The sequence below is a fragment of the Dysidea avara genome, chromosome 7 (assembly GCF_963678975.1).
Source record: "Dysidea avara chromosome 7, odDysAvar1.4, whole genome shotgun sequence".
In the NCBI taxonomy this organism is placed as follows: domain Eukaryota; kingdom Metazoa; phylum Porifera; class Demospongiae; order Dictyoceratida; family Dysideidae; genus Dysidea; species Dysidea avara.
Genome location: NC_089278.1, coordinates 26402616 through 26429377, shown reverse-complemented (window position 1 = coordinate 26429377; position 26762 = coordinate 26402616). Strand labels below are relative to the sequence as shown.

At 36.9% G+C, this 26762-nt stretch overlaps 1 protein-coding gene and 1 long non-coding RNA gene across 2 annotated transcripts; one reads left to right on the top strand and one right to left on the bottom strand.

Annotated features, from left to right (window-relative positions):
* Window positions 1-778: 778 nt before the first annotated feature.
* Window positions 779-18238, bottom strand: LOC136260564 (uncharacterized). The gene is made up of 8 exons (XM_066054356.1): window positions 18108-18238; window positions 13788-14076; window positions 13424-13643; window positions 10610-10704; window positions 5753-6080; window positions 3019-3251; window positions 2455-2535; window positions 779-923 (listed from the first exon to the last, which is right to left on the bottom strand). The coding sequence occupies exons 1-8, from the start codon at window positions 18222-18224 to the stop codon at window positions 862-864; spliced, it is 1425 nt and encodes a 474-aa protein (XP_065910428.1). The 5' UTR covers window positions 18225-18238; the 3' UTR covers window positions 779-861.
* A 98-nt stretch (window positions 18239-18336) lies between these two features.
* On the top strand, window positions 18337-26762 carry LOC136262020 (uncharacterized). Its single transcript, XR_010704076.1, has 4 exons — window positions 18337-18472; window positions 25054-25188; window positions 26497-26541; window positions 26593-26762. It is a non-coding gene; the product is annotated as an uncharacterized lncRNA (long non-coding RNA).

Genomic DNA, 26762 nt, shown 5'->3' with positions numbered 1-26762 from the left:
CAGCTGGCATATAGCTAGCTGCTAAGTCATGAAGGTAGAGTAGTCGATGAAGTGATGTGTCACTGCCATACGTAATTTATATCCCCCAATACTACATGTCTACTGCTTATCTTGTAATTACACACAGTAAAAAAAAACTAGTGAAGGTCACTACTAATGTCTGCCACAATACTCACTATTTTCAATTGTATACTGACGTTCACTACTAATTTGTAGTGACCATCACTAAGGGTCACTACAAAAGTAGTGAACGTTACTACTTAAAAGTAGTGAGTATTGTGGCAGAATTAGTAGTGAAACTCACTACTAATATTTTACAGTGCATGCATGCAGTGCTGTAAAGTCTACATCTAACTTCCGCCGATCAATTCCTTACTGCACAAAAGGAGATATGCAGCTATAAACAATTATTGTAATCATCAGCCAGGGTGCATGAATGCATACTGGCGAGTCCACTTCTACTGAATAGGTATTCCAGTAAAGTAAGTCCACCACTGAAGAAAACAAAGAAGCCATATCAGAATTAAATGGATGATTGTGTACTTCACATGCAGTGATTAGCTTTACACTAACCAGCAAAAGCCTTGCTTATCTGTCAACTTGCAGTGGTATATACTGTAGCAAACAGCACCCCTGTAGCATACATATACATGCAATAGTACACACACACACACACACACACACACACACACACACACACACACACACACACACACACACACAGATATATAGCACAAAATATCAACATGTAAAATGTATAAAAGTATAGACGTAATCATTTATGTACAAGTACAGCTGTAGAGTATGTATATGATTCAAGAGAAGTCAAGTTTTGAAGTCAGTTACTTGTGCACTATCAGATTACTGGCCACCATTTCTTGTAGGTAGAAAGGCATATATACCCTCATCATCAGAAGACAGAACTGTACAAAAAAAGTACAATAAATGTTGTAAAGCACTCGGCTCTCCTCATACTGACTGTTCTATTAGGAAGTGTTTGATATGTGACATTGTGTGTGAATGGAGCACTACAATTGGAACAATGAGCATTATTTACTGAATTTATAAATTAATACAATAGGAACCAAGAATCATTCATGACATGCATAGTGATGTCACTATTAAATACCATGAGGCCATCCTGCAAGTATACTGAAATGATGTAAACAGCAGAGCTGCATGTAGCCAATTTATTATGCATAATAATGTTTACTACACAAGTGTATGTACCACCCCACCATTTTCTGAGTCAGTTAGAGACTGCCCACTCATACCCTTGGCTTTGCATCTAGTTTTTAAAATCACGAAAATCCTCATGGTAGGTCTCTAGAAAACTATAACATAAGACAAATGAATGACATGCAGAGACGGAGGAAATATCTACAAGTTGGGTAGGCAACTGTGAGATCATACTTCTATGACTACCACCAGCATCATAGTTTTGCAGCATTTGCAGTTAGGCTAGCCCCATAAAATTACTTTCTGAGATTGAATTTCTGGAGACAATTTCACATCTATAAAAATAATAGGATAACTGCTACAAATATATTTTTAGTCACTGACTGGTCTATTAGGATATTACTGATTGTTCTATTAGAGTATCTCAAGTGAAAAGCGATCCTGGAAAACCAGAGCAAACAGACTGCTTTCTATAAACTTGGAACATGGCTCAATAGCTACTACTAAAAGTTGGGTAGGCCTACCCTGTTCTGCCGCCCCTGTCATGTCTGCAGTTTTCCTGCCCTATCATGCCTCACTCACAAAAAGTGTTCTAATGTGCCCAAAAAGGTATGGATAAAAGAAAAAATTGTCACTAGCTGGATTCAAACCCATGAATTCTTGCATGCATGTTAGATTCTCTACAGTAAAGTTTGCACTCTTTGTGCTGTGATTTGGAGTAACTCAAGTATTCTCTACACCCTGGCCTTCAATTTGGTGTAATGGATAAACAGAAGCATGCAGAAACTTGCAATTAAAGTCTTCAAGAAGCCAGATGATGAGTATTTTATTTTGGCATGAATACAGATTGCTCAGCTTCACATTATCCGGCCATCATCAATTATCCTAACTTTCTGTTATCAAACTGTGGGAGTGACTGTTCTATTAAAGTATTTTGCATTCTATTAGAGTATTTTTACTGAGCTCAGTATATAAATGTATGGGTTCCGAACGTTTTCCATTATCTGAACACACCTAGGGCCTAATGAGTTCAGGTATAATGGAGGACCACTGTATATAGACAGTTGCCCAGTTCACTTAGTCAGCCTATGTAACATTTATTAAGTATTGCTAGTGTTCTACTGCATTACCCATGCATTAGCAGATTTTACGGAGCTTTACGTACACTGTGTACTGCTTTAGAATTCAGTATGGTAGCACCCACCCCTTTGCAAAAGTAGGGGGTGCTGCCAGACTAATTAGAATCTCCATCGTTATACACCACAACTGACTTACGGTATGTGTATGGGGCTGGTGCTTTTTCCAGCTTGTCTATGACATAGCTTCCATCATCAGCACAATAGCCATCTCTATTACCTAATGTAATAATAATGAGCAATATAAATATTTTGAACTATAATGTAATTAGCACAAAGTCTGTAGTAATATAGAATTGAAAAGGTCTAATCATCCACTAATATTGTTCAGTGGAGTATACGTAGTTCTACCCAGTTCTATCAGTATCTAGATCTTTATTGATGCCCAGGCATGGGTTCTGGCTATGCCACTGATTGTATACAGCAGACTTCCGTTGCACACGCACACACGCACGCACGCACGCACGCACGCACACACACACTGAAATTATCCTACATAATGTGCATAATATGTGCATTTTAAAAACATAAATAAGTTGTAATAGTTTCTGATAGTAGTAACTGTATGTAAAATTCTATTTTTTTTGTCACCAACACATTTAGATATCACTACTTCTAACTATTAATCTACATAAGTATTTACATAAATTACTAAGTAAAAATTAAATAATATATTGTAATTGTCATTGCAAGCCCTTCTTACCTTTAGACATTTCAACTATGGCACTTCTTGGTCTAATATGGTGTCGTATACTTGCATACATTTTATCATGTGTGAGTGCAGTGGGTGGTAGTGAGCCTGTGCTGGCACTGATGGGATGAGTAGTACAATATGGTGTAGGCATTGGAGGTCGTTCGCTGATGGTAAAATTGAGAGACGATGCTGACTGGATTTTCCTTTTGTACGCCAACCGACGTTTTGGTGACTTCAACTTGCTACAGTTGAACACAGCATTAATGATACAATTTATTATTTAACACCTCAATGATATTTTCAAATTAAATACAGCCAAATATGAAAACATGCAAAAACAAATACAAGAGGTGTTTAAATAGGACAAGTAGCTATATTACAACTGCAAGGAAAACTTAGGAATTTAGGGATCATAGAACAAAACAAGGGTGGTGACCTCCCTTTGTTTCACTACTTTTTCTTTCTATGAGTCCTAATTGAACTTAACATTCCTAATTTTCCTTGCACTTGTTTGTTTACTCTTTTGTAACATAATTATACATGTGTACGGTGAAGAGAAATGGGACACAAAGAGTAAGTCCATAATGCATGCATTGTACATACTGTGGTATACCAAAAGGCACCCATTGGAGTAAAGCAACATCGAACAGTGAAAAATCAAGCCCATAGCCTCAGCTGTTATCGAATTTCACTTGTATAAAGGCATTAGCAAGTATAAGTAAGTACGAGCAACGAAGTAAGTAAGCAAGTAAGTCAGTCAGTCAGTCAAAATTAATGGGTTGTACTGAAGGTATTTTTGGGTTTGAATATATCTCACCACTGTTGCCAAGGTACTGTGAGGCTGGTTTCTTGCCAATATTATTTTGTGAGACAGTGCAAACTGCCATGATCAATAATATATTATAGTTACTACCGTACTGTGTGAAATTAAATGGTAAATGAGTTATAGTTAAATCACAGCAGGAGTAGAATATCTTAATAGCTATTGACATGACTTCAAGACAAAGACAAGGAATGGTATTAATAGTTATGATTGCTGAGATATAGTTATATTATTGTGCCTTGTGGCACTTATGAGCTAGTACAATATTAGGGATCATAAAGGTTTGGAAATATTACCCTAAAACCAGACTCGTAATACCTTCATGGTGCCTTTATTGGTAGGTATAGCCAAGAGTACATGATGGAGAAGGAGAGTGTCAAACTGTGCTATAGGCTGTGAAAAATGAGCCTGTAAAATAACCTGCATACCTTCGTTTACTCTCATAAACCTGACCGCTGTTGATTGCCCATGTTACTAGTTCAAAGCGGGTGGTCCACATGGAATAACAATGGCTGAAACTCTATCTAGACATGTTAGTTTGCTAAAAGGCGTCGCGTGCAAGGTTGATATTCATAACAACCCAAAGTACAGCACATGTGGAAACTGGAACTGGATTTGTTTAAGGCAGTGTCAATATTCCTGGTGATGTTTGCTTTCCAGTTTAGCTGCCTGTGTCTCTCTGCACAATGTGCCATACTTTTCTTGAGTACACTGTTCTTTCACTCATTGGATTCGGTTTCTTCACATATGTGTACATGTATGTGCAAGTGTGTCCACTGCACTTATTAATCCCCACTCAACACAAATCACTGAGTTGTTTGGATGATGCCATAGGCCTTTACGGGCTCATTTTTCACAGCTATAGTGTAGTTCAACACTCTCCCTTATAATACTCTTGGTATAACCAAGCCCTCAGTATGACCTGAAACACTTCCACTATTTTTTAAAAATATATAATTATATTCAGTAAAATTTCTACTGACTGACTGACTCTTCAGACAAGTGTAACTTGATAACAGCTATGGTTATGGGCTTTAATTTTTCACTGTTCAACATTGCTTCAGCTCAACAGATGTCATACTGCAATATGTATAATGTATGCTTCATGGACTTACTTGTGTCCTTCATTTACTTTAATTTGCTGACAGCACAAGGTTTCAATTCATGGAAGCACTGTGTGATGGCTTCCCTACATTTGTAACTGGCTTTCCGTTGTGACTGGATTGATTGCAGAGGTCTTTCTCATAGTGATCTTTATTTGTAGTGTTGTGTAACAGACTGAACATAGCTGAAAATCAAGTGTAATGGCCACTGTAAGTGATAGTTGGGGCACAGATTCAGATGAAAACAATAAACCTGGCACCAATCTTTCTTCTAATGTAGTATAGGCGGGTTCACCAGTCATAATAATGTTACAAAAAAGTAAACAAACAAGTACAAGGAAAATTAGGAATTTTAAGTTTAAGGTCGCCTACACATGAAGATATACTAGTGGATGTTTAATTCCTAATTCAGTCATGGGTATTGACTGAAGTAGGGATTAAATGTCCACTAGTATATCTTTAGGTGTAGGCGACCTCCCTTGTTTCACTACGTTATATTTCTTTGCTCCCTAATCAAACTAAATCTTAATTTTTACTTGTATTTGCCCGAGTAAAGACTTGTGGGGGTAGTTTGATGTATATGGTTTTGTTTACAACCTGCATAAACATATGACACTGCATTGTGATTGCAAACATTGCATATTTGGTGTTTAATTAATTTTGCTGCATTTGGTGTTTGGAATAAGCACTTTTTGTCAAAGGCAATAATTGAACACTTTACTGGACTGTATGGTAGTTATTGCCTGGGCAACAAGTCCCAGTAAAATTCTTTGTACAGTGATATATAAAATGGTTACAGTTATATATGGATACATACTCATGATCAAATGATGTGTCAAAGGCATCATCATCATCATCATCTTTGACAGAAGATGTTATCTCTAGATCTGCTGTATTATTTGCTTCAAGTTGATGATCACTGGAAGATATTTGAGAACGTGATACTTGCTTTTTCCGTTTCAACATAGGACATTTTGGTGTATCACTTCTTGAGAGAGTTTCAGAAATACCCACTGTCACTTCTATGCTGGCTTGAAAATTTTCCACAAGTCCAGAAACCACATTTCCATGTGATTTATTATCATCACTGGTAGGTGTAGGGACACCTACTGGTAAGCTAGTAGTACTCTTCAATGATGAATCATCTATAAGCACAGTTGAGGTATATAATTGAGAAAAATTTGTAGATACTCACCAAGTTACTTGTATGCACACATGATAATATACTTTTTATGAAAATAAAATTGCTACAAGGTTCTTTATGATCAATATAGTAGAAAAGTTGTAGGAAATGAAGCACGTATGATGGCTGGTCATGTGCATGACATTTATTGCACAGTTACTCATTAGTGGCTTGAGTTCACAAAATGAGTGCTGACCAGAAAACAAACAGGTACAAAATTTCTTTATTCTAACAGAACATACACACAATACATATACCTGCTATACTAGTATGAGTAGCCAGTGATAGAGGAAGTTGTTGGTGTGAAGGACTGGCTAGAGAATCTCTGAAAGCAGGGGTGGGGCCTAGAAGTGTGCACCCAGGAAGCTTTTAAAAGCTCATATATTACATATTAGGCCACTCTTCTGTTTTCTTGGGCCTGACTGACCCTTTATTGTTCTGTGCAATTTATATTGTATACATAAATTTCTCTGAAGCCAGCAGAAATAAAAATATTTTTGAACTTGCCCTGAAAGTAATTGTAGAGGCCTTACTTACAATATACTACACATGGATGCGTAGTATATAAAATATCTGATACCAAGACACACAGTGATGTGTTGAGTGGCCAAGAAAGCCAGCATGTCACGCTATATTAGTCCGGTAGATTTAAGGTTGGACCCGGAAAAAATTCGAAGAAAGCTGATTTTGGTATCATTAGAAAGCAAATTTTTCATAGAATAACATATCCAAAATCCTCTAAAATCCACTTTGGGGAAACATTTTTATGGCCAATTTAGTATTGAGGCATATGTGACTGGATTCAGGAAAGTGGATCTTCCACACATATCCAATTTACCAACTTTGACAACTCATAACTTCAGATTGGAAAATGGTATTGATTTGAAATTTGTTTGGTAGTGAGCACCAGCATCACTTATTAGGTGGAGAAAAGTTCAGGTTGATATTCACCTTGTACACTAAGTTGTGGTTTCTTTATTAAATGCATTTGGTAGACCTAGTTTTGCAAATCTGGTCATTTGTGGCTAACAAAAATGCATATTATCCTTAAAATATTTTCTCATAAGAAATTCATTGCAATCAATATTAGCTGTATGAAATAAGGATAAGACTAGTTATAAAAATAAAAAAGGTGCCTATCATGTAAGTTCTGAACAAATATATTTGTCACGATTATTGTAAACAGTTTCTTCAGCACTTCTGCAACTCTCTCCCCTGCAACTGCCACATGCTGCAACATACTTCAATCCACGATTACACTGAGAGCATAATGTTGCTATATACCACATGGATTTGCAGTAGAAAGCTTGCATTTATATTGTACAAATTTAAGTTAAGACTTCTGGTGCTAGTCCCATGTCTGTTATCATCAGTTGCATACAGCCTCGATCCTTCTAGTTTCTAGCTCCATTATGGTAATGGATCAAGTTAGTCATTAAGTTCCTTCTAATGAATAACTTGTAGATGCACATACAAGTCGTGAAAGCGTGTTGTTCTTGCAATCATTTACACATCATTTTCTTCTTGATTAGGCCAACTTTACCCCATTCAAATGTCGCAGATGTTGTATCACAGCCATGCACTCCATGCCAGCATGCAAAAAGAGAAGATGTAATTATGACATTACAATAGGACCTATGTACCCAATAATGTCATCAATTTTCCAATGCTCAAATGTTTCCCAACCTCTGAAAGAAAATATATACTTGCTATGTTCTGGTGCATCGTGCAGGAGGACAAGAACATCAGTGTCATTAGCTACAACACACTTTACTTCCTTCAATTGCAAATTGAAGTGCACATTGAACAATCAGTGTGCCAGCATCCAAATTACTCTGATGCACAACCTGGCCATCATCTCTCAGATATTGGACAATCAATTGATGTTTGCTCTTTTCATTTGCAAGAAAACGTCCTGGCTTTTGTATGCTTCCATAGATTCACTTGACTGAATATCTACACCTGCACATACGTACCATAACATACCTGGGGATGCTGCCAGCCCTACACACTGATTGCACACATGGAGATTCTGACATACTGATGGTCCAATGCACACTTCAATTTTGTAATTGAAGGAAGTAGAGTGAATGTTGTAGCTGCTGACAACAATGAAGTTCTTGTGCTACTGGTGCACACTGGAAGCAGAAAATGACAAGTAGGTATCTCTTTTCATTCAGAGGTTGTAAAACATTTGAATATCTGGAAAAATAATGACATTATTGGGCACATATGTAGGTCCTCTTTTCACATGCCTGGGTGGCTGTGATACAATGTCCGCAACATTTGAATAGGTAAAGTCGGCTTAATCAGCAATCAAATGATGTGCAAACAATTGAAAAGTTAATGATAGATTATATAATGCAACAATTGCACATGTTGAAAAAGTTGGAGTTCGATGGAAATCAGTCTGATTTATTGAGGAGACTCAGGTATACAAAACAAAGTACATGGAAATGGTGGCATCAGAAAGTTATTACACATGCGAGCTGTGAAAGTGTGCTAACCCTTGCAGTTGGATGGAGTTTTCAGGATCAATGGTTTTAGCTGATGCCAGAAGTTATTCATTGGAGGGAACTTAATATGGGGCTGGAAACTAGAAGGACTAAGGCTGCAACCGATGATGATAGACATGGGACCAGTCCCATAGATCATATAATTAATTTTGTACAATATAAATTCCAGCTTTCCACTGCAAACCCATGTGGTAGTAATATTATGCTCTTGTTGCAAACATGGATTATTAGTGTGTTGGAAAATGTGGAGGAGAGAGTTGCAGAAGTGCTAAGGAAGCTGTTTCTTGTGAAAAAATAATTTAAGGATAGCACATTTTTGTTGGTCAAAAATGACCAGATTTGCAAAAATGGGTCTGCAAATACATCCGATTGAGAAACCACAACTTAGTGTTCAAGTTGAATATCAATCTGCAATTTTCTCCACCTAATAAGTGATGCTGGTGCTCACTACTGATCAAATTTCAAGTCAATATCATTTTCCAATCTGAAGTTATGAGTTGTCAAAGTTGGTAAATTGGTTATGCGTGGAAGATCCACTTTCCTGAATCCAGTCATATATGCCTCAATACTAAATTGGCCATAAAAATTTTTCCCCAAAGTGGATTTTAGAGGATTTTGGATATGTTATTCTATGAAAAATTTGCTTTCTAATGATACCAAATTCAGCTTTCTTCTAATTTTTTCCGAGTTCACCTCTTTTTTCAGTTATATCTACCGGACTATATGTGTATATTGACTAGGAAGAAAGATTTTCAATAGCTCCATGGTTACTTCTCCAAAGCACACCATTTTTGTATTATAGCTGTCTGCCAGGTAGGGTATAGGCCTCACAGCAAATTTGCACCAGTCATTCATGAGTGGGCAGCGAGAGTTTCAATTATTTTTCTTTGTTCTTTTCGCACACTTTGCAAAATTTGTTATGAAACATTAAAATGAAATTGGATTACCTTGAACTTTGGTACAGATAAAGAGCGTATAAAGTTGAATTCACATACTAAGCTTACAAGGCTTTCTGAGAAGGATCCATGGTGCTATGTATGTTTATTCATGTAAAATAGATTGAAATTTTGGTCATGACTACAAGGTAAACCGCTAGTAGGAATAACTTGACATTTGGTGTGTACATAGGCTAGCCATTGTATCAGTGCTTTTCGATGGTTAGAAAAACAAAGGAGTGACAACTACAGAGAGTTACAAAGCAAAACCAAACAATTGTATATCACAGGTTTGAGATACTCTAATAGAATAGTCATCGTGTGTTAAAAAGTGCATTGAAAAACTTGCCACAGGGACCTCTATATTTAAAATACCCAAATTCTTTATCACTGAACCACTGCCATCATGATTGTGTACCTCACTGAATTTCTACTTAATAAATTTATTAAAGTATTGCAATAATATTATAACTTCAGTCTTCAACAATCATCATTGCGTCTGTAGATAAGAAGAAATGTGAGTAAAAACAAATCCCCAAAGCCAGCTAATGGCTGGCTTTGGGGTCATACAGAATGCAAAAGGAAATGAAGTCTATGCAAAATAGCCAAAACTATGAAAAAATGGTTCAGCCCGTAGTAACCTGGGTGAAAAAAGTGAATCAAAGTGGCAGCCAAGAAATGGTTACAATGATGTTAATGCTAATACATACAGCCATTATTAACATTTATTACCACTGACATCATTTCAGTGTTACTAGTAATGATTTAATAGATATCAAAAGTACCTTAGGTTATAGTACTGCATTTTGTAAAGTAACACTTATATTACTCAAACTTGTAAATTGTAATATATTATGTAACACATTACTCTATCTCTTGTCACATCAACTTATTTAGCCAAAACAGAGCTGTCTGCAATTAGACCACCTCAAAAAAAACCTGTTTTGGTGAAATTTTAGTGTAGCTACATAAATTTAAAGTAATAGCATAAAGACTTGTAGAAGGGTAATATAGGTACAGTGGTAAGTTAGATGGCTAACCTTTAGGATTTAATAGTTGTTGTCTGTGAGTGATCACTTTAACTATTTCTGCAGCACTGCTTGTGGTCACTATCAGAATGTCTTTTACTTTGTAGCTACACAAATACAGAAAGTGTACATAATATGCATAATATGAATATATCAGTGACCGTAGCTACAATGAGCAAAAAGAAGCACTCAAAAACTAGAGATCTACTGGTCTGTCCATGAGACCAATGATTAACAACATGTGGTAGTTATTGCATGCTGTTAAGCAACCGTCCTGTAAATGTAGTGAGTGTATGAAGTCACTGAGCTCATCCAGGGATGATGAGGGCATGACATGATTGTGGATCAATGCTGTAGTCACACATATTTTGTGGTCATGTAAATACCCAAACAGTCAAACTGTGAAAAAGTGTGTGGTTCCCAAAAAAATCAGGGTGAAAAAGTTGTGAAATCAAAGGTGGTGGCCAAGAAATGGCTGCTGTGATGTCAATGGTCAATCATTTTTAACAATTTCGGTGTGATCATTAAAAATTATTTCCCATAACATCAATGCAGCAGCTATTTCTTGGCCGCTGCCTTTCATTTCCCAAATCTTTCACCCTGGATTTTTTGGGACTACACCCTTTTTTCACAGTTTGGCTGTTTTGGCATTGATAACTATATATCACTTTTTTGTATGTGTGATGCCTTGTGGCCAGCTTTGGGGTGAAAACTAACTTGAAGTGTTTATATTACAAAATGTAACTGTATTATTTGAATGAATGTTCTATTAGAGTATATCAATCAGGCAAGACAGGCATTATTGCACACATATTACAACTCTACTCTGCAACCACATTTTTTTATCCTCATAGTATTTTTCAATTGATACTATTAGCCATTTGCCTGCAATGATTGGTCAAATCTCTATGGTGCATTAGCTATCCGTGCTTCCTTTTTTCATCATAATACCATAGCTGTTAGCTACTTTAATTTCTACTAAACCACAAAAGGTTTAAGGTTTGATGGTTATCCTATCCATGTAGCGATTTCCATAATAAGTGGATTACCCTGTAGACATGATAACATATTGGTGTTATTTTATGTGAATATCATTAATAACTCTGCAACTGTTTCATACTTTTAAAACCAAACTTGGTACTAATATTTACCATTAAACCCCTTTAGTGCTTGTTACATTTCAAGGAAATCAAATACTGCACTTGTGTTTATGGCAGCTTTTGTCAGTGTATGAAACGAAGAACAAATTAAGACAATTTTTGATGGATCATAACTTGGGTAGGAATGCCTGGAGTGATTATGCTCATAGTTGGTATACAAACCACTGAAAGTGGAGGAAATTTTCATAGCATAAATCATAAATCTTCTTATTTTGTAACGGAGCTGTGTATGCATGAAAATCATGTTATTATTCTTCTTGTTGGCTGTTTATGTAACAATACACTGATGTAGAGTGCCGGCTTCTAGTGGGCCACTAGTCATACTATCATTTGTTGTTAAGGTGGATCAGGCAATAATTAAGACTGTACACTAAAACTGGACCCATTTTCTATGTAAAATATTCTCTATACTAGGCAACAGTCATAAGGGCTGTTAGAGTGGTGCTCTAGTGGTGACTAACTAACCAGCTGATATACTTGACATGTAAGTACATATTAACTTATCATGAACTCTTGGTCTTACACATAAAGTCTACAAGTATTACGCCTCTTAGAAATTTGTTTTCTTTCATTCAACCTCCAGTTTCTCACGAAGTTAAGTGAATGGTTTTCTGCTTTGGCTTATACTTCTCATTACTCTTGTGACCCATAGATTAAAAGTTTGGTACATTAAGTAGAACACTCAAATCAAAACACTCCATTTGTCCATGATCTATTCAAAAGAAAATCCAGTTTTTAACGGGAATTCTACTAAATGGCTAGGCTTACGAGTTGCTCAGATGCCTAGATGTCTCCAAGTCACGATTTACATGTGGATGACAGACATACAACTCATTGAACTCAGCTACATTGCCCCTTGCACATGCACGATTGACACCTATATTTAAAGCTACAAAGATTTTCAGGTTAGTTGGCTACGACTACATTGTGTGTGTGAAATGAATAGCCAATGACATTCAATAATGAATTTGAATTCTATATAAGAAGACTAAATTTCATTGGCTATTCACTGCACATGTGCTGTATAGTTGTGGATGATCAGCCTTAAAGTCTCCATACAGCAGCTTTTTTTTATCTTGATACACAAGCATGGACAACTGTTATGCAATTGCAAGCTGTGCAATTACTGTAATGCATTTCTGATGAGCCTTTATAATCATGTACAGTTCTTTTACGGCAATTCTACAATGAAGACCCTGAATGACTTGAATTCAGTCATGACAGCTTAAAAGTTTACGCATGCATATTATAAACGACAAGATTACAAAAACCTCTGTATGTAACTCCACTATTAATTATGAGCTAAACTAACAGCATGTACAGTAACAACACACAACAGGGGCGGATCCAGAGTTTGGAAAGAGGGGGGGCACCTTGCTGAAAAACAGTTGAAGACCAAAAAAAAAAAAAAGGTCACAACAATAATAGCTAGTGATCCTTTACCAAATATATCACGTCTGTTATGTAAAATAAAATCCTATTTATAGCTTCATAGGTAAGCTACACTGCCTCATGAACATTGTGCCTGCTTTATTAGAGTAACTGACTGCTCTATTAGAGTATCTCGATCTAGTATGCAATTTCTTGAAGGGGGGGGACATTTGCCCCAAATGCCCCATCCTGGATCCGCCATTGCACAACCTGATTAGCAATGACAGCTTCTTACTTGGACAAGATGTTATTGATTGATATGACCACACAGCTCTGCATAGTTAAAGTAGTCTTGTATTTTGCCCTGTAAATATCCTTTATTGGACAAGAGAATTTGGTGGGAAGTTTTCCATTTGATGTGAAGATCCTTATTTTCTCATTGTTTATTTTCAGTATGTAATCACCATATGGTGTGTGCCCATCACAATTCCTCTCCACTTTAACTCTGTAATCATCTGTGTACATTATATAAACATGGATAATTTTTCCCACATATGAAAATGACATTATAGTCAACTTATTATTACTAAAGCTTTACAGTGGCCAGCACCGAAGGTCTGACAGTAACATGTGTTGTAGCCTTAATGAACAGTACTTACATACAACATCACACTTTGGTGGTCCAAGCAATTCTTCATTTATTATCTTTATCCAGCTATCCATTTCTTCTGAGGTATTTGTTCCAAACAGATGTTTTCTTTTTGGTGTCATAATTTCAAACCCAAATTTATCCTTCCTCAGGCCTTTGTTCATGGAAATTTTTAGCACATTAACAAGTGGAATAACTTCAACTTTTTCTGAAGACTTAGTCTGTAATTCATGAAGTACCAGTTGTCTTGGGTGATCGCCAGTCTCTCTGTGCAGTTCACACCAATATTCTTTGATGATCTAGAGAAAATTATATAGTGTATAGCTGTTCACTAATATTTTGAAAGCAGTGTGATAATTGTAACAAGTATGTATGTTTGTGTACAGAACAACAGGTTTTTGTTTGGTGTTAACATAATTATATCAAATGGCTGCAAAAGTAACACTTACTGTGCTAGCTTATTGCTTGTGACTTTTAGTTAAAATTGAGAGCTGATATGACCTCCTGTACAAGACAATTTTTTCTTGTTGTTCAGCAGCTTTGTTGTATAATGGCTGTGAAAAGCACAAAATTGTATAACTTGAGAAAACAGTAGAGTTGAGTTGCACTGTTCAAGCTGCACGCATTCTTATTTCAGTCGAACATTCATAGCATCCTCAATTAGTCAATGATTTCAGGCTGCCGAACAAAACACTACCAGTATCATAAAGGTACAAATCTAAGGCACCATTTCATGTGTGGGATTTGTGTATGGGTTTCTGAATTATTTTGACAGCAAGCATAAAGTATAATTGAGATATGTAAATAATTTATTTTGGAATTCTTTTACATGTGATCCATGATCATTCAGAGTGCTAAGCAGAACAGTCACTAATGACTCTAGTTAAAATATAGCATTTACCACAAAAGAACTGTATAATATATATGCCCATGATGTGTAGACATCAAAATTAATGTTTCCAGTTCTTGAATTTAAAAATTCAAGATTTTTTAATCAACAGTTGCAAAAATTTTGGCTTAGTTTTAAAAATTGACTAATCAAGTTTACTTCTTCTAGTATGCTAGAACTAAAATTAAATTACCACTCTGCCACTGTCATCAGTTGCTCACCTCACTTACAGTAATTTCTACCTTGTAAATGAAAGTTTTGGTTTAGTATACTAGAATGATAAAGTTTTATAATCTCGTAGATCTATCAGTGGAAAATCTAGATTGTTCTAGAACATTTTATGTACGTTGTAATAGAAGTGCTCAGAAAAAATGTTTGCTTTACCAGAGAACTATAAAAATATTTAACTAGCCTATATCAAGACACACAGAGTATGTCATGCAGCTGGTGCAGATGCATGACAGACTAGTTTTATGGAACCAAGAAAATGCCCCTTTCACATATCCGTAGCTCAACAGTGCTTGAACAGTAATTGACTCTTTTTGTTGTGAAAACCTCTGCAGCTAGGATGGGGCACCTCTCATTCCAAATTTGATTTGAATTTGTCCAGTCATCATTGGGATATGCACCTTCAAAGATTGTCTTATGTTCTTCATAAATACATGGAATGGCCATGCAGTCTTCAACGATTCCTGCTCTCTAGTAAAAGGAAAAAGTTAAAAATAAACCTCAAAGCCAACCATAGGCTGGTTTTGGAACTTGCAATTGCAAGAAGAAGTAATTTGTATACCAAAACAGCCAACTCAGGTGTGAAGAAGAGTGCGGCCCTCCTAAAAGGCCAAGATAGGAAATTTTAAAAAGGCGGCCAAGAAATGGCTGCAATGATGTTAATTTAAAAATGATTGGTATTAGCATCAATGCAGCAATTTCTTGACTGCCGCCTTTGATTTCATAACTTTTTCATCCTGTTTTTTTTGGAGAGCGGCACCTTTTTTCACAGCTTGGTATAGATTGTTTTAATTGATTAAATACTGTAGAAAACTGTATAGCTACACCTCTACTACAATGGCCTCTATTTTTTGGCTTCACTCAGCACCAACATCAATTGGATTCTTAAAAGAATGTATGGTATATAGTGTGACAAACAAAAAACATAGCTAAACCCTAATGGCGAGCCATCAATGTGCTAACTGTCTGCATGCAGAAACTAGGAACATGGCCATAAACTGCACCTGATCATAAAACAACACTGTAAAAACCGAAATGCCTACATGATTTATTTAATAGCATGAGCATGAGTGATTTGTTTGATATATACACATAAGCATGATGGTCTGTATGCAAGTGTGTATATGTCAGAAAAAACACAAGTGCCCATGGTATGTTCTATTTGAGTACCTCATCTGCAAGTGTGGGAAACAACAGGCATGCTTCGTGAGTGTATATTGGGCCATGTGAATATTAACCTCCTACCAACAAGGTGTAAGTGTGCATTGACACAAGCACAGAAAAAGCTTTGATTGTGCATGGGCACATGGGTGCATGAAAACCAAAAAGTGAGCTCATAGCAATGTTTTAAGTGCACCAAAGTACTTACTTTACCAGCCATGAACAAACTAAAGTTGTGTAACATGTTTAAAACACCAATGGCTAAATTCATTAAGCAACACACTACGCACATATTTAGACTATGGTATAGCTAATTTACAGGTTTACTAAATCACTTATATAGTCATCTGACATGCTCATTTAGTCACCTGCACATGTTCATTTAGTAACCCGCCCACTGAATACTGTAATAGTCTTCTCCGTGTTCCACAAATAATTCTGGACAAATAGTAGACTAAACCGGCATATGTACTGTAGCTCTAGCTGTTACTTTGGTTACCAGTCGAATAATTATTTTTGTGGGCACTGTAAAGGCTTCAGGAAGAAACCGTTCCGTTGTTCTGCATTACTCTTTCACCCCACACTCATGCTGGCTAAACTATAGTCTAAATAAGTTAGATAATGTATATCGATTTAAAGATGAGTGTGACCATTAAAATGATTGGGCATCAATATTATTGCAGCTATTCCTTGGCTGCCATGCACCTTTGATTTTGTAACTTATTTCACCCTGACTTTATTGGAGGCTGCACTGTTTTTCACAACTTGCATAAATATCACATCTTATAATTGCAAGCCCCAAAAGCCAGCTATAGCTAGCTTTGGGGCTTGCTTATTTCTTGTCTTTTTATTACAACAGGAATAAGAAAATATTTTCATTTGTATGTGACTATGTGTCTATTTTCATTTTGCAACTTTAGTATGTATCGTCAGTGTTCGTCACATAGAGCTAAACATTCTAATAAGGTGACTTGATACACTATACAAGATGCCTTGTTGAATATAGGTGAGGGTGACTTGCTATGTAGCTTAACATACTACATGCAGGTGACTTGTTATGTAACCTGAACAGTAGTGTTGGGAATAACATGTTACTCAAGTATGTGTTATGGAGTAGCAGGAGCTCACAGCTTGATACTCACATGTTATTGACAGTGACGGTTGTAGTGCATTGTTTTAGTAACAAAACTGGATCATGTGATTGCTATACACTGTCGGGTTTTGCATTGTATCTTGGTGGTTTTACCTTGATTTCGTTCAAACCACCAAAAGGAGCTCTTATGATAGTTTATCTATCTACAAATTGATTTTCAACTTACTCCTTGAAGCGGTTTACTCTGTACGTTTGACAACAAATCGATCATTTCAAGCTATAATTGGTCATAACTCCAAAATGGATTTTTGAATTCACACAAAACTTGGTACTGAGATTTGCGTCTTTGGTATTGAAAAAACCCATGGTACTTCATGAAATGACTTTCATGGTATGCTATAAGTGACATTCCATGGGGGCAACTTCGCTATTCATGGCAAAGATGTAGACATTTGTGGTAAATACTTCTCAGATCTTTAAGCGCATTATATTGCATTAATGAACTATCAAAAAACTTCTTAATTATTGTGGCATCTGTACTGATACTGTATGATAGTAATAGTAATAAGCATCTCAATTATACAACCCAGCACTGATTAAGGTGGATATTATGGTAAGAGGTCATACTGCAGTTTTGGTAGTGCGTACTGATATTTCTTGCCCAAGGAAACAACAGTAGCAGTGAGTCCTCACCCGGTGGGCATCAAACCTGGAACCTTTCGATTACCGGGCTGATGCTCTCCCACTTGAGCTATGATACTACTGTGTGCTGAATGGCCAAACCGCATACGCAGTTACAGCTGATCAGTTTAGCTACTTCAGAGGCGGCGAGGGGCTAAAAAGCTCGAAACGGCAGAAGTTTGATAATTACGTAGCTATACGTAGCAGACAGTGTAGCAGTTCAGTAGCTGCCGGAATGTACGTAGTTACGTTAAATTATGAGCGCTATCACAGTGTACCTGCACATAGATCTTCGTCGACTTGTAATACAGAGCACCTTCATTCACTAATTCAAACTGATCGGTCGACTCCATTACTCTTGGGGACTGCAAAGCATGAGGTCGAACATTTGCCATTACTGTGAGCGGCCTGCCTGGCTGTTGGCGGTTAAGTGTTTTAGCACTGAAACTAGCTAGCTAGTTCGTAAAATATATGGCTAGTAAACTTAGTATACGGCAAGACTGTACGGAGCGCTCGAATTATTATCGTTAATGGGCAAAACTGAATTGCTTGGCCGCACAAGACTGTCAAGAATTAAACTTCACCAATTTAGGTGTTAAACAAGCCGAATCTGACTCAGCCACCATTCTAAGGAAACTGACAAGTAAGTTGTAAAGAAATATTTGTATATTTTCGTTATTCATGATGATTATGATTATGATTAAATACAGGCCCGTAGCCAGGAATTTTGAAAGGGGGGTTCTTTTTGACCAAAAGTGGACCTTTACTTGCATGATGATTAATAAAGGTACTGAGACTGGGTGTGCGAAGCACACCCAATCTAGGGGGGTCTGGGGGCATGCCCCCCCCAGAAAATTTTTTGAAAACAGATACTAAAAGGTTGAATTTAGTGGCATTTCAGTCAATAAAATTAACAATTTTTTTAGGTAAGCTGAAGACCAGCTGTATGAATGATATCTGGAAAAATATCTCTACTGCTACTGTAATTATACCATCTGCACATACATGTGTCTAAATATAATATATTGGAATGTCACAATGAATAAGAATGGGAAAGATTGAGCACTCTGCCATGATCAACAGGGGCAGTGTAGCAGAACAAATGGTGTCTTAAACAATGAAAATACATATTGCATGGAGTTGAAGCATGGATGCTATTCGTGGGCTCTGCATGGAGGGGCTTGTCCACCAAAATCTTATATTTTAATGAAAGCTCGGTTTAGACAATCTACATGTAAATTAAGTAGCTTTTAAAAGAAAATGTAATTGTGACTGTTCTATTAGAGTGATTGTTCTATTAGAGTGGTTGACTGCTCTATTAGAGTATCTCGATCTTGCATTGCATTTAATGCAAGCACTGAATGAGTTACTCGGAGCACTTATTTTAGCTTCTTATTATAGTGGTATCTAGTAAACTGTAGCTAATGGACTTTTGCTCCTGAAAATTTGGACTTGTATACTAAAATTGTGGACCTTTTTGCTAAAATTGTGGACCTTTTACTGAAATTGTGGACCTTTTTTCCAAGAGGGCGGTTCTTCAGAACCCCCCGAACCCCCCCTGGCTACGGGCCTGAAATACGGGTAAAGGCAAAGCCTGTATACCCGATCAATGCATTATGCACCTATCAATGTATTGCCCCACTACCCCCTCGGGCATATATGGGGCTATAGTGGGGATTTGACACAGCCAAATGTCAAATGCCCCATAGTAGGGCAAACCTATCGTGTCAAATCCCCACCGTTGGCCCCAGTTGCAACGCGGGATTTACTCGGGATTTGACATAGCGAAGGAAGTTACAACAAAAAATATTTGGGTGCTTACTGAACGATCGTCAAATGCCCCATAGTAGGGCAGCAGTAGTCTCGCGTGCCAGACGGTTTGTGTGGGGGCGGCAAATAAGGCCCCTATTTGGTGATTATTAGTTTCTCATCCACCGCCCGCATCCTTCTTAAGCTACCGCATGGTAAGCCATTATTTACTCTATGCATGCTCAGAAGAACATGTGATACCAAATTGTTATAAGTTTTTGTAGATGAACGCTACAATGCGCTATATATCGCCAGGAGAACTGTTGTTTTCATTAGCAAATTGCTACAGTGCCAGTTGCAATCTTGCTCTATCGACTTCATCAAAGCAGGCTTTCAGTTGACTGTCGAAAAAAGTTGGTGATCACGAAAAGTAGGATTAGCTGGTGAAGGAAATGTTTGTAGTAAGAAAGAAAGACAATTTGGACAAGGTCTGTACATCAGTGTGTTAATATTATAAAATAATGGCATAATGGTAATACCCTCCCGCCCGCATCATAATAATTAGAAAGGCTGGATGAGAAACTAATAATCACCGAATAGGGGCCTAAACCGTCTGGTCACTGTTGCACACTTTCCGTGAACTCACTGGAATACAATTAGATTAGCTACATCACGGCATTGTTTTGTGCCAAGGATGATGCAATAATCGTTCCAATCACCTCTTTGAGCAGACTAAGACAATAATTGTACTGGTAATGTCCTGGTGACGTATTCGAAACATTGCTGGACGTCTTCCTCGACAATTCTGTCGTTTCACAAATCCGTAGCGAACTACGATCGTTCTTATACGAATGCTTTTAAGAGCCCTGTACTAGGGAAACAAAGATCCTAAGCCCATGGCATTGTTAAACTTTCGAAAAAGTGATCTGTAGCCAAGATTCAGTTCTTTATTACACTAAGAATTTGAATTATTAGTGGTTGTTTCGTCACAGAGTGCGCGAAGCGATCTGATTGGCTCTGCCAACATTCCGGCAGTGGTCCCAGAATGTGTGCAACAGTGACCAGATGGTTTATTTACCGCCCCCACACAAACCGTCTGGCACACGAGACTAGGGCAGCAGTTTCGTGTCAATTCCCCCTGTAAAGCCCCACTTACGCTTGAGGGGGGGTGGTGGGGCAATACATTGATAGGTGCATTATACAAAAGTAAATCTAAAAAAAATAATTATCTAACAGCAATTTAAAAGCGTTAATTGAAGTACTTTCTACAACAGAGGTAGGTAAACTGTTCCAATCATTAATCACTCTGTTCATAAAGTAATTAGATCTGCATAACAATCTTGAATGTTGCTTGAGCAATTTAAACTGGTGCCCCCTGATAGTAGTAGTGGAGTAGGTGTATAGATTAGTAAAGTCAGAGCTAAAGTAGTCGTTAAGAATTTTGTATAGAAAGATTAAATCACCCCTCTGGCGTCTATACAACAGTGATGGTAGGGATAGTATTGACAGCCTCTCAGTATAGGATTTGTCATGTAATGATGGGAGGAGACGGGTAGCTCGACGTTGTACCTTTTCAACCTTTCTCTGATCAAGGGTAAATAGTGGTCCCCAAATGGCATTATCAAAACACCTTCCGATGTGTCAGACCTTTAGGCCACGGCAAATTAATCTAATGTAGCTAGCTACTCATTATCAAAACACCTTCCGATGTGTCAGACCTTTAGGCCACAACAAATTCATCTAATGTAGCTAACTACTCAGTACTCAATATTCGGCGGGTCAGTGTTCCTGGAAAACCTTGCTGGAAACACAAAAAAAAATCATGTGATCCTTTAAGAATGCAAATATAGCTGTAAACTCTACTAGAGTCTACAAGCAGTTATAGGTGTAACAATGGGGATGGAAATGGAGAGTATTAATGGTCTGACTAGCTCCTGCACTTGTCAAGATCAAGATACTCTGATAGAGCAGTCATAAATACTCTAATAAAACAGTCAGCTGCAGCTGAAATGATCTACATTTTTATTTATTTTTCAACCTGCACTAGAATCCTTGAAACAAATGATTAATTTGGTATGGCCTTAGTTGCTCTAACTATATTAGCAAGTTTTTATAGCTTCAACTCAAGTTTCAGCCGGGAGTTGTATAAGTATTTTTTGGCCACTGATTGGCGACCAAGAATTCATAATGATTTTAAAGTACAATCCATTCCATTACTACTAAATGTGTTTGTGTTCTGATTGTTTTCAATTAATTCTCTTTCTGGGCATGGGTCTGTTACACCTCTCAACTGAACTTGGAACTATGGTTAACCTTGAGACACCATGGTCTCTAGGGACCCACCGATTATGCTGGAATAATAGTGAGCATAATAGGTGCCTAAAAGCAGTGAGCATAATGTCAGCATAATAGGCATGACACTTGTGCGTTACCATAAATTCTTGCTTATCCAAATACATTTCACAGAAAAATATTGATATACTCTAATAGAACAGTCAGAGAATAATCAGACAGCTGACTGTTCTATTAGAGTATATCGGCATTTTGACAAGTAAGGATTTAGAGTCTGTGCTTCAGCTTTAGTACAAATTTACTAAAAAAGCATGGGAACTGAGGCATAAATATTGAGCAAAATTTGAGCACAAGGCCACTCCAAATAAATTCTCTGTTTCCTGTACACCACCCGCATCTGGTTACTATCAGCTCTTAATATTCCATTATTTTCTGGTTATTCTTGCATACTTACAGGCTCAGTAAAAGCAGTGTCAGTTCATGAGTCAGCAGTGCTATCAACTCAGCACTAACTCCACGTTTGTACTATTTTTTGCAACTTAAAAGGAAGGAACAAATGTAAGCATGCTTTTATGCAGCTTTTTATGGTTGTGCCAGGCAAATAATGGCTTGAAAAGCTGCCAATCTTATAATGAAATAATGGAAATGGACTGCCCACCTGCATGTAATATGCCTGAGTCCAGGACGGGAAACAGAGAATTTATTTGGAGTGGCCTAATAGGTAAATATTGAGCATTAATTTAAGCATAATGGTAAAATAATGAGCATAATCAGTGGGTTCCTAATGGTCTCATGCAATACAAATAAGCCCTACAATCATCTGGTGGGGCTCATGCACACACATTTAAATTCAGAAAGAATATGAACAAGCATAAACTAGCTATATTATTCTGTTATTTGCAGTATATTTTAATCTAATCTATGGTGTTATTATATAGAATCTAAGCAACCTGCACGGTGCGGCATCATGTGAGTCATAAGTCTGCTTATTTAGCCTTTTGCCTATCTTTGGGATATCAAATTGTCACATGGCTCTTGTACAAATTTGGCCTCTAGTCTGGCATGTGATAGTGGGATACATTTCTCACCCTCTATCCTCGTATCCAAAGCTGTGAAAAACATACTTAGTACTAAACAAAAATGAGAAGACACCTTAATACAGCGTTGGGTTACAAGTTGGCTCTTTTTGTTGACTTGAATGCCATTATAATTTAAATATTCATCATGCGAGCACAATTTCTTATAATTATTAAGTTGACAAGATGTTTTGATTGTGGGTTCAAGTTTGTCGAAAACCTTGAAATTTTTGAGATCCATATAGCGTGACCTTGAGAAATTGGTACCTGACTGTGAGACTTCAAAAACTCAAGTCTCAAAGTGAAACCATGAGAATTGAGAGGTCTGGTCTGTACATGTGTTACTTTAATTTTGCAGTAAGTTATGAATTACTACTCACGGTAGTGAGTTGTACAGCCAAGGAAAGTAGGGCGCGTGACTACCGTGAGTTATTTACACGAATGACTAACTCTTATAGAATGCACACCTAAAACCTACCTTTAAAACTATATTTTTGTAAAAAAAAACTCGTGCTACAACAAAACCTTTGGTATATTGGTATTACTAAGTAAGTAATCCCTGTTATATTTTAGTAGCACTGCATGAAATTGTGCTGAAAACGTCATATTCTTCTCCTTCGCATACTCGTTAGCATGAGCCACCCTTTTTTTTACTCTTATCTTACTCTGTGATAGTTCTACAACCTTGGATTTGCTATCACAAGTTCTTTGGCTAGTTAAGTTTCTTCAGTACAAATCTTGGAACTCCACCTCTCTTGCGAGAGCCACCATTAACAATTTTCTCAAGTTTGATTCATTCACTCTTGCGCTTCATGGTACAATCTTTGATATGTGATTAAACTTATGGAGTAATTTCACTCGATTATGACCTGCCGTTTTCTGAAAAGTGGTGAGTTAATTTCCATATGTGCGCTCATAGGATAATAACGGTGCCTACGCTAATTGCTGATTTATTTTGCGGTCTTTTAGAACCCTATCTTAAATTTAAGACACCTCTAACTACAGTAGCATTTATTTACAGTCGGTGAACTCGGGCCGTAAATGTCAACACTAGGTGAACATGATCACTGTAGTAACCTCAATGAACTTGCTATCACACGTGCTATTCTCGTAAGTGTTTGTTGTTCAGTTGTTATTTAATAATGGGTCTGAAGTAGCTAACACAACCCACAATACAGCTTTGTTTGTGCATTTCAAGGGACAATCCAGTATAATAAGAAGTTTGGGGCACATTCTCACCTGCCGGGAAATGGCCTTTACTCAATCTGTTCACTGATAGTTTTAATGATGCCTGGAAGCCATACTGTGACCCTACTGAGGTTGCAACACCGGCAAGTACCTGCCTACTTGTACCAAACTACATTCTTTTGTTTTGCCACTTCATGTCCCAAGCTATGATGTAGTACACACAATAACTGTTGAAGCTGTTGTGATATCCAAAGGTGGCTTGTGTGAAACTAGCTATTAGCTTTATGCGTTGATTGTTTTGGTCTTGCTCAGTGACAAAAATGTGTGATATCCTAAAACAAAAACAGCCTTGGGGCTGTAAAAAAAGGGTGCTGCCAAGCAAAGTAGGATCAATCAAACAAACTTATTCTTACATGACTGGTAAGAACAAGGATTGATATCAAGTTGCGGCCAAGTGAATACAGTATTACCCATTCTCTTTGTATCTAGCTATAGCTATATAATAAAACTAGAGCAAATACACATGCAACTGTTATTAAATTGTCATTTGGCCGCTTTTTTTGTAGTGTGTGATTTAAAAAGCGGCCAAATGACACAACAGTTGCATGTGCATTTGCTCTAGTTTTATTATATAACAATAGCTAGATACAAAGAGAATGGGTAATACTGCATTCACTTGGCCGCAACTTGATATCAGTCCTTGTTCTTACGTTCTTACCAGTTGTTTAACAGATTGATCATGGTAATATTTCAATCTACTTGGCCGCAACTTGATATAAGTCCTTGTTCTTACCAGTCATGTTGAATAAGCTTGTTTGATTGATCCTACTTTGCTTGGCAGCACCCTTTTTTACATCCCCAAGGCTGTTTTGGTTTTAGGTATGAAGATTACTCATTAAGTTACCTATTACTTCTACAGGAAGAAGCACCAAAGAAGATGTTCCCAGTGACGACAGATTCACTATAAGTAATACAGTACCTTCTAAGATAGTGGAGCAGATTGTCTCTGTCTATGTGGTGGATGGGAACCATTTGTTGACAATGATGATAACTAGTAAGTCTATTTGTAGAGCTTAGGGTTCTGCAATATATACCTATATTTAATCATACCTAGGTATTGTAACCCAAGCCACAAAAGCATATTTGAAGAAAACTTGACATTAAAATATTGCAAATAACAAACATATGGTAATGGTTAATACAAGGATATTACCATATGTACTTGGCCAAATGCTGCAGCATTTATTACCTTAGTTCTAAAAATCGATGCGGTGACTATTTGAATTTGACTACTACTCGATGCTTGAAAACGATGTTGAAGTACAGCATTAACCAAGCAAATATGATAATATGAGAAAGTGGCAGTAGTTCTTGGAGCCCTTAAGTGCCCTTGCAGTGTTTATGGGCTTCTAGTAGTACTAATGGCTAGAAAAGTTTGAGGAACAATTTAGACACCATAGAAATTTATACTGAAAGAAATTGCCAAGGATTTGGCTATGTATATTTATATATAAACAAACATAAACAAAACAGTGTCTATATGTAGTAGCTATTGACTACAGTATGTATATCAAGATTATGAACTCTTGATGATATGTATGACTAAAGTTTGAATGTATTTAGATGCATTAGCTATTGGTAATGACATAGTCATTTTCTGTATTTGGATGTAACACTTTTAGTACCTTAAATGGAATTCAGAGTTCCAATTTTATTACTATATTTGGAGTAGAATAACTACCAGAAATGTATGTAGGCATGTGTTCAATGCATATCACTCGTTAGTCAGTTAGTAGTTGTGACTGACTAAAATTGATAATCAGGAAACTTTTACATGTTTCCATTAATACACTCGCGTTAAGCTGAAACACTCTTGGTTGAAAAGATGAAAGTACACAAGATCTTGTAATTTGGTTCATTTGTTGACCTACACATTTTTGTTTCGATTTTATTTATGGCTCATCAAAGTTTTCACCATACATCCCATTGGCAAAGCCATAGGATGCACAGTCTAATACAGGTCTGAATTAGTGCAGTAGCAGATGTTTGCTCTTCACACCATTTCTGTCATTACTAATCATCTAATTGGTTGAAATATTATTTCTTTTAAGAAACAACCCACTGTACTTTGCTTTCCTAGATATCAGCTCAACATGAGCATACTGTATTGTACATATATTTTGACATCTGTGTATGTAATCAGGACATTTCGCTAATAAGAAAACTTTATCACAAGGTATCTCCACCTGACATATTCACATGTCTAAAGCTTATAAGCGTTGAAGGTGCAACTTGCAATGCCTATGAGCTCCTGATCTCACTAACCATGATATACATACGTACGTGCGTATTCTTGTCATAGTCTGGAGGATTAACTTTGAAAGTGAAGAAGTCTTCATACAAGAAGGTATAGGACCATTGTTGTAGAGGACATTGCTTTATTATGGTGACTACGTAGTTATCAAAGTTCTTGAAGAGATGCAACTCAAAGAGGTGAAGGAGTTCTCCAATGGTGTGAAGAGCATTATTAGCTTTGACAAGAAACACTTAGAGGAAGTTATATGCCATATAATAAGGAGATATATTCTAAGGTTCTGGTGTATTGCCAGATTATTCAGTATCTTAAGA

What these genes read in the sequence shown, in the direction of transcription:
- LOC136260564 (XM_066054356.1), bottom strand. Translation starts at nt 18,224, where the DNA reads ATGGCAAATGTTCGACCTCATGCTTTGCAGTCCCCAAGAGTAATGGAG. An exon ending in CGACGAAGATCTATGTGCAG is followed by an intron (nt 14,077 to 18,107) that starts GTACACTGTGAT and finishes AATTTTCTCTAG; the next exon opens with ATCATCAAAGAATATTGGTG. An exon ending in ACCAAAGTGTGATGTTGTAT is followed by an intron (nt 13,644 to 13,787) that starts GTAAGTACTGTT and finishes TAATGTACACAG; the next exon opens with ATGATTACAGAGTTAAAGTG.